Source organism: Alosa pseudoharengus, unplaced genomic scaffold, assembly GCF_046254945.1.
Source record: "Alosa pseudoharengus isolate Yale_2024_CS ecotype anadromous, Long Island Sound unplaced genomic scaffold, YU_APseudo_1.1 YU_APseudo_1.1_scf_21, whole genome shotgun sequence".
Taxonomy (NCBI): Eukaryota; Metazoa; Chordata; class Actinopteri; order Clupeiformes; family Clupeidae; genus Alosa; species Alosa pseudoharengus.
In genome coordinates, this window is record NW_027468674.1 from 30,093,586 (window position 1) to 30,105,791 (window position 12,206).

A 12,206-nucleotide genomic window follows, 5' to 3' on the forward strand; every position below is an offset into this window, starting at 1 on the left:
AGTGTGCTTTGACTGACGCTAGCCTATGTTTCTTACAGCTCCAAGATACATGCAGAGACAGAGAAGCCAGTGAGGTCTAGTCCACCTGGTAAACTGGGTGTGAGGAAGCCTTCGTTGCCAGAGGCGTCCCAGGGACAACCCCGGAGCCAGGTGGCTCGAAGAGGGAAGAGTTTCCAGCAACAGCGGCACAGGAACTCCCTGGAAGGATGGTTGGTGAAGAAGAGGCCCAACTTGTCCTCAGAGCCCCAGACCCAGTCTAGCGCCACAGATCCCGAAGCCCAGGTGGACACTGACATGATGGGCCCAGAGAGTCCTGACGTGCCCCTCCTCCAGTCAACCACCCATGAGGAGAGAGAGGAGTCCAACCAGACTCAGGCAATCTCCCAGAACACCGGCGAGGCTGCTGTCAGATCAGCCCAGCCAGTGGAGGCCAAGGCCCAGGCTGAGATCCTGACTAGATCTCAGCCTGACCTCACCCTGGAGGAGCTGTACCAGGCAGGGGTGGATGCCATGATGGAGACCCAGAGCAGCACAGAGTCAGACAAGCCGGAGCTGAGCTCTGCTGGGCAGAAAGGCAGTCATAAATCAGGGCCCAAAATCACAGACTACTTCTGCAAACCATTATCTGTGACCCCTTCTACTAGGTAAGTCATTCTGATATTCTAGGGCTAAATGGAAAATTGTCCTATGATGACCAACTCTCCACATAATATGCTGTTCCAGCATGGTTTGTTTTGTGAATTTGTTTTGAGAATCTGAGTTCTTTTTAAGATTATTTTTTTAGGTGTGAGTGGTTTTGCTGGGTTTTTTGTTAGTTTGATTGTTTCTTTGTTTAAATTATTATAATTATTAGTATTTTAGTAAGGTGACCATTCTGTACTTGTACCCAAATCCCTTTGAAGCTGTTTGCCGCGCAAAATGCGCTAATAGTGACTCCAGGTGGTAGTACCGAGAATAGCAATCACCAAGTGTTGACGTGACGTGTAGGAGCACGCGCTGGGTCGCATGTTGTTTTGAGAGTTTTGACAAGCGGCTGCGTTTGAATTATCTACCAGCAGGCTAGGTTAGATATTCCTATGCTACTCAGGTTACGGTTGCTTGCTTGTAGCTAGTAGACCGGAAAGCTGGTATAGCGAGTTTCATATTTAGGTCTTGTATGAAATGAAAGTGAAAGTCTTCATGCTTTAGTGTTCAGGTGAGGCATGCTATTGACTGTAATGGTTTTTGTAGCAGGTATTACCAAAAGCCTGTGTTAAATGGATACCAGTTCTGCAGGTGGAAGGCCAAAGGTTTCACTCTTTGCTGTTGCAGTTGTCAAATCTGTATGTTTCGGATTTCTGAAGGTCTGTGATGATAGTCTAAGTCTTTGCTGTGTTATACCTTAAATAGGTGACTACTTTAAGCTAAAGCTTGTGTTGTTGTTGGCTATACCCCACTAGTGATGCAATAAATACCTGAGCAGTTTTTATGATAGCTGTGTATTCTTAGTGGCATTGACCTCTATCAGTGGTGGAATTGACCTCTATTAGTGTGCTGTGCCATTGGTTTGTATGTGTTTGTAACAGAGTATGAGGTTACTGTTTGGATTGTCTGTAATGGGGCTGTCTGTGTGCTCATCCCGGCTTTGGCATAATGGCACAGAGAGGTCACATCGTAGAAGCGATTGGTTTCACTCCATCGGGAGGTTCACCCCACATTTACTGTGAGTAATTCATAAAAGTGAATGTGCATCATCTTCCGTCGATGTTATCGTCATGAATGTATAGGCTTACTGCTCTCTCAGTATATTTGTAATGATTTTACAGTCAGTCATTTCACTCTTTTGTCAATCATTTTTGATTGTCTTTATATATATATATATATATATATATATATGAATGAAACACAAAACTGACTGCACATTTATCGGTGTAGTTTGTATCTGCATTCGTAGTGCTTTGTGTTAGGAATGACAGTGGTGGTGGTTAACACATTCACTTCTCTCTTCCTCTTCCCTCTCCTTGAGCAGTGCTCAGTGCCTGCGGCGGAATGTTCAGGGGGATGGAGTCAGTGACAGTGGCAGCGAGGGACCCTCGGAGGAAGATGAGGATGGTGGTGATGTTAGGGTCACTTGGCTGGGGACCCCCATCTCTGAGTTGAGGAGGACCCCTGCCTGCAGCCCCCTACTACCTCCCCTGAGGGCCTCCGACACGCACACGGTTGCCATAAGGGTAAGGATGAACACCGCAGGTCCTACAGGATATATTGTTAAGTATTCAGACCTATGCCTAATTTTGATTAATAGCACATTTTTATTCAAATTTTCTATATGCAAATGGCTTAAGCACAAGACATAAATTGTGCAGAAATCTTAATCAAATAAGACATCATATTAAAGATGACATAGAATGGAAAACCGTTTGACCCTGGCTCTGTTGATTAAGGAGAGTTCAGTGCATGGCCACAAAGCTACCGTGAACCGTTTATATCCTTCATGTGAAAATCTCAGACTTTGAAAGACCACTAAAAATACTGGTGAATCTAAACAAAGACAGACTGTGAAGCACATACAGACCGTGACCCAAACCAATCCTTCTGATCATCGCCCCCATCTGAGCATCTGAGCATGTTTTTGACAGACCAGAGTTGCATATCTTCTGTGAATAATGACGTTCATGTATGAATAATTATTGGCTTATTTGTATGTGCCTCTGTTCCCAGCATACATGTTGCACACACTGCTGTTGTAATTGGTATTTTTGTTTTTGAGTACTCAAGTGACATGTCATTCGCTCTCTCATATTACAGTCATGAATGTGCCATGGAGCTGTCGAGTTATCGACATGCCCAATTATAATGCCCAAATATTGTATGATTTCGTCAATGTAAAAATGCCTCTGAGGATTATCTTATCTGAACATCTCCCCTGGAAAAATTTAAACCACAACCTTTTAGAATTTTTGCCAAGTGTTACAGAATGCTATTCTTCAGGCAAGAAGTAGAATCAGGTGCTTTCTACACTGTTCCCTTCTTAAAGTTTTTGTACCATGGGCCTGATTTTACATTAGTATGTTTTGTTTCCCTCAGACAGATCTCCTTAGGCTTGGTGAGGTGCCCGTGCCATATCCCACCAGGTTCAAAGATGCCTGGGATGACGTTAATGTCAAGATGCCATGCTCAGAGAAGAACCTCTTTCCAGTTGAGGTAATGTGCACCCACAATGCATAGCAGTCTGAACGTCATAGCTTATGTACTTTTGATGTCAATTTGTCCTCATGCATTACATTACATTACATTACATTACATTTACATTTTACATTACATTACATTACATTTAGCAGACACTTCTTGACCAAAGTGACTTACATGTCAGCTATATTACAAGGAACCGACAACTTTCAGGCTACTGCACGCTAGCCCAGCTCCTTAACCACTACACTACCACCGCCCAATCATGCAGTGCATATTCTATTCAATTCACTAACTATATGTTTGGACCATGAAGGTATGTCAGACCTGGAGAGAGTGAGAAAGTACCGGCCCATTCATTTCAGTGGCTGTTGATAGGCTAACTACGTTACAAATTATGTCGTCCATGTGGATTGGCTCATGCTTCCAGCTCAGAAACTGTCAATCCACATAAACAACATACTTTTGTTTGCACCACGTGCGAGGAGTGAACATTTAGACATAGAGAAAAAGTATCAAGCTTGTGCAAAACGTAGCTTGTGCATTAAAGTTAGCTTTTCTTTTACACGTGTGTGAAATCCAATGACGCCAAGTGTGCGTTTCAGACTGTCGTTCAGCCGCAGCATTAACGCGTTACATAATGGATTTAGATCACTAAATAGTAGGTTTTAGAAGGCAGGCAGCAACTGTTCCACTGTGACAATATTATTTAAAAATAAACAAGTTTGTTTTTGAAATGCATTATCATATTATTTTAGTCAATACTCATAAATAACTACAAATAACTAATGTTAGGGAAATCTGTTAATGTTTTGTTGCGCGTTTCTGAAAATATATATATATATATCGGCCGATATATCGGAATATCGGATTTTTAAATCAACAAATATTTGTATTGGTATCGGCCTTCAAAATCCTTTATCGGTCGGGCTCTACTATCAATGGAAATCAGAGTGTCTGTGACAGCTGAGACAGTACAAAGGACATTAATGTCGTCAAGTCAAGTCAGTTGCTCATTGAAAGCACTTTTTGTTGTGTGAAAATCAACATCATGGATGTCTGATTAAGCTGATGGCTGTGCTTGTTTTATAGGATGGAGTTCAAAGCAGATGGGCCCTGATTGAGAAAACTCTCAGTCAGTCGTTCCGCAGCTCTCGTGATGTGAAGGTGATTTTTACATTTATTCATTAGACGCTTTTATCCAAAGCAATTTTCTGTAATGGCAACTCAGTCACTACTGCAGGCTGAACTATCAGCAAAGTTTTAATAAGGAGTTGAAGCCGTAAACTCAAATAGATTGAAATAGTCTGTAAGACTGAAATGCGAAGTTATACATACAATACACAAAATGACTAGTTGGTAGACTGTTGTATGGTATTGGTGCAAAGTGTCATATTATTACAAGTGTGCGGTCCAAGAGATGGCGACAAAGCATCTTATAATCCACTCCATTTATGACCTGCCATATCCTCATTTGAAACGTAAATGATCATAACAAGTGCTGATGCTATACAGGGACATGAGAAGTTTTATAGTAAAAAGGAAGGGATCACCGGAGAGCACAGATTTTTATCACGGTGGAAGTACCATTTTTATATGAGAAGTTTTGTATTTTGCCACCAGTTTCTTGTCACTTAATGTGTGCACACCCTTTTTCCTCTAGGATGCGATACTGAAGTACAATGCTGCTCATGCCAAGAAATGGGACTTCACTGCTCTCCACTCGTTTGTGAAGGTAAATACTAAACTGCTGTAACTGGTCACTGTCAATGATGTATTCTGTTGAATGCTGTCATGGTTCTTCTGTGTTGATTTGGTATGTAAATTGTGTATCTGCATGAATTATTTAGTTAGATAGAGTGTGAGCCTTTTTGTAGTTGAAATATGGTTGCTCTGTAGGAATACACGCAACCTATGAAATTAAAAGAAGCCACAAAAATGATTTGGTATTTGAATTTAGTCTAGTTGTAAAAGGGTGTGCTTGTCTCTCGATGCAACTCTCTGCTCACTGCTTCATGGGAGGCCTTGTTTTAGGATTCCTGCTTAATCTAGAGTGCCAGACTATACTGGCAGGGCTTGGGTGGCAGAAACTCACCTCAGTTCAGTTTGCATTACCACCTCTATCCTCAAGAGGTCGCTACAAGCCACAACATTGGCCCATCACCCAAGCAATCACACCATTACCAAGCTGAGATTTGACCTTGTCGGTCACACCGAAAGTGACTGACATAGAGTTGGCAATGTGCCGTTGGAGCACTACTCCATAAAGTAGCAATCATGACATAGCAGACAGGGCTGTATTCACCCAACAGAAGAGATGGAGAGGAAATGGAGGTTATAATATTTTCTCATGATAAGAAATACAGAACAGTCTGTAAATGTAAAGTGAGATGATTTGTAACTTTTGATGATTTGATTTGGGCTGTTATAGCTGAAATAAATTCTTATAGGGGTATGCTCATACACTGTCATTACTTTTGTGACAGGTTTATCAACTGCTCTCTATGCTTTGTTCTCCTGCATGTGCTGATCTCAGTCATCGGTATGTAGTCAGAACTCAATTACGTTTTTGTAGGGCTTACCAATCGATTACTGTGCCCGTTGTTCATAATTTGAAACAAGAGGGTTAATTGTTGGACGAATATTTGGAACAACATCTCTATATTGAAGGGGTGCAGATGAAAAGGGCACAGAAAGGGTCTTTCCCTCTCGGTTGGCCTCATCATTGAAGACCTGTGGACCCCTAACTCCTTGTAATAGAAATCAGGCATAAATTCGCTGTTGTCAAAGCCAGTCACATACACGTCACAGGGAATTGTGCAAACCTTTTTCTGATGGAATTCTAGTTAATTCCAGTCAATATTAACATATAAATGCCAGGCCAGTATTTTTTATATATATATATTTTAGGTGGGTTCTCTGTTCAGTGAAGGTGGTGTAAAAACAAAGCAATCTGCCATTCAAAGGTCACGTTTAGCGGCCTGTCAGAAAGGCGCTGTTTCCATGGTCACTGGGTCTGTTCCATTAACGCTTCTGACAACACAAGGCCCTTGCTCTCACTCTCAGCACGGAGCAAGGCATCAGAAAGCAGATTGTCAAAGAGTCAGATTGAAAATTGGAATCTGCACTTGATGCTTTTCATAGTAACTGTTCCGATATATCATACATGAGGTGGTGAAATTGATTTGTGTAGATTGTGTAAAATTGATTCACTGGCTTTGGCATCTCCATTTGCTATAAGAAGAAAAGCTTTGGCTAGGCTTGACCCTACCCCACCACCACTCTAACTGCTGCTGTAATGTAGACACTCTACAGAAATATCCCAACATTTCTTTCATTTCATTTTTCAGTTTGACCACCCTTTTAAACTGACAACATAATTTCTTATTTTGCAAACTATTCCTCCTCTTTTGCTGGGTCAGTATCTGCCGGTGGAATATTTATGCTTACTCTAATTGAATTACCGCGAGTCGGCCAATCTATATGGGGACTAATGTCGGCCATTAGCTAGAGTGCAGAGTCCCTAATCAGGCAGTCTTTCTCTATGCTGTCACAGGGCTGCCGTCCTCATCCTCTCTACCCCTCCTCTCGGCTCCTCTTCCTCCTGGTCTCTTTTTTCCCCATGTACTCCTCAGTCTCCTTAAATGTGTTTCAGCATTATTGTTTTCTGTCTGTCTGTCTGTCTGTCTGTCTGTCTGTCTTTATTTCTGCTCGTCTCTCTGTCTCTTTGTTTTTTCTTCCTTCTCTTTTTTTATTTCCTGACCTCAGTACGTGCTCTTTACTCTCTTCAGGCTACTTTCCCCCTGTATTTGGCTTTACAGAATGTTACGTAAGGACAGTCACGATTTCTGGAGTGTTTTATATCAGGCTAATCATCAGAACACACACACACACACACACACACACACACACACACACACGCACACACTGAGTGCTTTCATCATGGTGATTTGACCACAAGGACCACATTATTAATCAGTCATTTTCCCTGTATTTACGTTAGCTTTACTAAACCTAGGTGCCCGTGCAGGAAAAGCTTACAAAAGGGATCAAATCCACATGGAACCGTTCACTGGAGGGTTTTTATAAGAACCAGTAAGTTTTCCCACTATGAATGGGCATGAAAACCATTTTATTTTTATGAGTGTAAGGAAGAGGTATTCTGTTCCAGAGATGTCTTGTAAATGCCTGTCGGATGGGGAGAGTGCGGAAGGCTGGTCACTTATTGTAATTGCACAGGCTCCAATAGAGACAAGCACGTCAGGAGCTATCAGTAGTCAGAGGAACATGGCCAGCACTCACTTAAACACGTGCACACACACCCAGACACACACACACACACATGCACACACACACACACACACACACACACACACACACACACACATTCAGATCATGCAGCCTCCTCACAAACCTCTCACACACGCACCTTATACAAACACACATACACAGTGCCCCCCACATTTACTGGTAAAATTTTATAAAAAGGAATGAAACAAGCAAAAATGTTTATGCTGATTAATCTTAGACAAAACCATCATAAAGACATAAATGTTATTAACAAAAGCACATGGCCTACAATTCTTGGTACCCTTAATACATATTATAAACAAAATGTAACTGAATCTTTTTTTCCATTTATATTCAACTTATTTAAGTTAATAAAAGTATATATGACTGAACTTTCAAGCGGTATTCCATGACTTCCTGTTTTATTAAGGTATAAAAACAAAGTGAAACAGAGGTCGGATGCCCTTGTAATGCTTTATCATCATAATTCACAATTCAAAATTATATGGGGAAATAAATTGACCTCTGTTAAAGGGAATGGCTGAAAAATAGGTACTTGCCTGAAAATGACCTATTTACAGTAATTAAGCAATTCCAATCATCAGGCACTGTAAAAACATGTCTAGATTAACACAAAAATGGCTTACTGAACACAAATTAAGCTCCTGCCATGGTTACTGTATCTCAGTCCCCTGATCTGAGCTCCTTCGAACACCCGTGTGTTGAGCTAAAGAGGATAATGCAAAGAGAGGACCTAGTTATATGGACTATCTGGAGAGATTCTGTAAAGATGAATGATCTCAAATCCCTTGCTTTCTATTTTCCAACTTTATGGCATGTCATAGGAGAAGTCTAATACCTGTTTTATTGGCAAAGAGGCTTAACAATGCATTAAATACAGTGGTACCAATAATTGTGGCACATGTTTTTTGTTAAAAAATATTTCTTCATGATTCATTGTTTTTTCTCAGAATAGATGCCTCACCATAAGGTTGAATTTTTCCTCTTTGTTTTCATAGTGAGATTAATAGATAAATTGCTAATAGCTCCTTTTACTCAACTTTACCTGGGTTGCCAATAAATGTGGAGGGTGCTGCACACAATTCACCAGTCCTACATTTAGGCCTTCAAAGACACACACACACACACACACACACACACACACACACACACACACACTGACTGAAGAGCCATTATCTTCTTAGTCTGTCTGCAAAGGAACTTCCTCTGTGACCTGGGGCTCTTTCAAAGCAGTGAAGCATCTCTCCTGCACGTTGCAGCCAAAGTGACTACGACAGCACTGAATCAGCTCTCCTAACAGCACCACTCCCCCACACGCTCTTGGCTTCTATTCACAGTCTCTATTTTATATCCTATTTAGTATTTAACTTCATTTAGTTGGGGTTCTGATGGCAGTGAATCAGCAAAACTACCCTGACATGTCACCATCACTTACTGTGCCTTCAAATATCTATTTTTATTTGACTTAAGTATTTCAAATACAATTATGCTAAGATTAATGATGAATGAATGACAAGAATTATGTATGATACCAATTTATCCCTTTTTTCATCTTCTCAGTGATTCTTATTTTAATTAAGTGGTTTCCTTTTCTTAATAGTTAATGCATTCATCTTCAAAACATTTAGAGTGGGAAAGTGATTGATTGGGGCTGTTTCAATGTCAATCGGTGTGGTTGGGGAAAGTATTAGGGCTTTTGTTAAATGCTATTGTATATCTTTTCCTTAATGTCTTAATTTATTAGCGTGACTCATTACATAAAGTGGAGAAGCATTTTCCAGCCCCTTCACAAACAATAAATAACCATCTCCCAATAGTCTGTAGGGGGTTGGTGGGTGAAATTGTGTGTATATTTTACCATGACAGCTCACCAACTCATAAAAGTCCGCACACCTAATTGGATACCCTTCCAAAATTGGCCCGTCGGTGACGTTTTTTTTCTTTCTGAAAAGATGTAAGAGGCAGACAGAAGCATCACACACACACACACACACACACACACACAGAGAGAGAGAGAGAGAGAGAGAGAGAGAGAGAGAGGGAGAGAGAGAAAAACAGACAGACATAGACACACACAAGCACACAAGCACAGACACACAAACGCACACACACAGCTTTGGTGTAAGGGCCGTAAAACAGCGTTTGTGTGTGTGTCTAGTTAAGGGACCCAATGGTTCTTTAAAATGAATGTGTCAGGGTTCAGAGCTCTCTGATAAATGTCAGCGCCACTGCCGAAGCTCTGACGCCATACAGTGCACCTGTGTACACACACACACACACACACACACACACACACACACACAAGCACAAATATGCATACAAACACACAGACTCAAACATACTCAGGTACATATCCACAGGTACATAAACATGTCTTAATACACCTCTTCATCCCTGCCTGAGGGGCCTCACTGAACGCCTGCATTAATTCATCTCCTGGATGTGTCAGGCTCTATGGTTGAGCTAGGAGGAACTGGAGTGTTCAGAAGGTGTCACACTCTCGGGTCATGGAATTTCTGGAATATCATGAAAATTTGATGAAGTCTATTCCAGACATGGAAAGTCAGGGAATTGTATCATTTGTGTTTGTTTATTCAAAGCTCATTTATTCATCTCTCATTCTAAAAAAAGTCAAAGATTGTTGAACGCTATGCGGCTACTCTAAAATCTTTGGTCGGTATATTGTATGATTCATTCTGTGGTACGTAATGGAAATTAAGGTTTTTCGTCAGGGAAAAGTCATGGAATTTTTACATCTGACTTTGAGTGGGATCCCTATACTCTGTGTCTGTTTACAAATAAGCTTATAATAAACCTATAATCTACATAATGACACACCTCAGTGTGGATTTCACTGTTTTGCTGGATTAGATTTGGGTACAAATGTTGTACTCAGTACATGTCAGTTTACAGATGATGTGATTGCTGACATAGAGATGCAGTTGAAAGTGTTTGCTGCACTCGAGGTGGCCCTGAGCTGGCACACAATAGCTGCAAACGGATTATCTAGTCAGGCCGAGCGAAGGCTATAATTCAAGCTTACAGGTGATAATGGCTGGGCGCTCCAACACAGAGACTCAAAACACGTTTTCCCTCCCATTATCAGGCTGATAGCCCCTCAGTCTTGTCCTAAATCCCGTCCACAAAGCTGCCTCAATGCCTAGATCAAGTGAGGGAAGTCCAAGCTGCATACTGGATAAAAGTAAAAGTTGTTTTTTTACTCTGAGAAATATTAGCAGTTGCTGACACACAAATAAAGCATCTTTCACAAGGTAGACATAGACTCCTCTACTTCTATATACTGTGGTGCTTTAGAAGTTAATTCAACAGTACACTTAACTGGCAGCCTGAAGATGTGTTCTATGCAAATTACAGTTGATATGTTAACGCATCTAAAGCATATTATTTACACTTCGAATTTTGACTCCACAGTGTGATAACATCTCCAGGGTCCTAACATGTAAGACACCTTGTCTGATCATGGTTTAAATGCATCTCCAGAGATTGTCAGGTCATCGCAAAGTAGTGCAATAACAAGTCCGCACACCAGATGTATCTCCCAAGCAAATCTCTAATGACGTGGCTTGACCCGAAACGATGTGTCATTAAAGATTTGGGGAGCTATGTCTGGTGTGAGGACTTTATTTTGTGTTGCTGGGACTTTTGCCTTTTGTTTAGCACCCAAAACGTAGGCCACTTGCCCTGGATTTGCGTGGCTTGTCTACACTTTTCATCTCGGAGTCTTTGGAAGGACAGGCAGGAACTGTTGACATCAGACACGGCCACTCTTTGGGCAGAATAAATAGTTCATTTTGGTTTGTTTCATTTACACCTTTGGTGATTGACGGTGAGGTTAAGGAGTTGTTGGCTTGGATTGACAGATTGCAAGAATTGTTGACTAACAGGATGGACAAAGGATGGCCATTGGCACTGGCATTGAATATGGATTTATCCTGGAGTGGCATCTCTAATGAACGGCACCCTGCCTCATGACAAACAGCCTCAGATGTCTGTGTTTCACACACACACTCTCTGTCTCTCTGTCTGCCTCTCTCTCTCTCTGTCTCTCTCTTTCTCTCTCTCTCTCTCTCTGTCTCTTTCTCACACACACACACATGCATACATACACTCATATACACATACATGTACACATACACCTGTCTCTGTCAAGATGAACAGAGTAAGATGTTAAGCTTGCCAATATCCACATACACATAATGCATGTGCCAAGTCATTGAGCCATTCGTTATACTTAGCATGCCCCCCCCCCCCCCCCCCAAAACAATACTCAATACTCCCCTATTAGATACACCAGTCTGGATGTGAGTTTGGGTCTATGTTGGTGTGGACAGTGGGGTTAGCCTGCTTGGAGTTGCTGACTTGAGGGAACCCTTTGTGATGAAGGGGAGTGTGGCATGAATGAGATGAAGATGCACGGTTGTAAATCTGGATTGTGTGTGTGTGTATGTGTGTGTAGAGGGCTCTTAGTCAGCCCTCTCTCTCTTTCCACCCACTACATCCATGCCTGATTACTTTGTCACCTATGATGTGATGTATAGACCCGTTTCCCGTCATCTGGCTTGGCGTCAGTCAGTCAGCGCAACCGTCAGTGTCACACGTCAGACCTTTTTATATAGTGTCTCCTTGCCACTGTGCTAACCTCAGCTGAATCCTCTCTCTCTCCAGCATCCCTGGCCTGTGTGTGTGTGTGTGTGTGTGTGTGTGTC

At 41.6% G+C, this 12,206-nt stretch overlaps 1 protein-coding gene across 5 annotated transcripts in view; it reads left to right on the top strand.

Moving 5' to 3' along the window:
• Window positions 1-12,206, top strand: part of LOC143138117 (poly(ADP-ribose) glycohydrolase-like) — a 56,488-nt gene that overhangs the window by 961 nt on the left and 43,321 nt on the right. For all 5 annotated transcript variants that reach the window (XM_076298565.1, XM_076298561.1, XM_076298562.1 and 2 more), the window contains 5 exons: window positions 39-644; window positions 2,009-2,210; window positions 3,067-3,183; window positions 4,261-4,335; window positions 4,832-4,903. In XM_076298565.1, coding sequence (XP_076154680.1) covers window positions 39-644; window positions 2,009-2,210; window positions 3,067-3,183; window positions 4,261-4,335; window positions 4,832-4,903 — 1,072 coding nt within the window. The remainder of the gene's footprint in view (window positions 1-38; window positions 645-2,008; window positions 2,211-3,066; window positions 3,184-4,260; window positions 4,336-4,831; window positions 4,904-12,206) is intronic.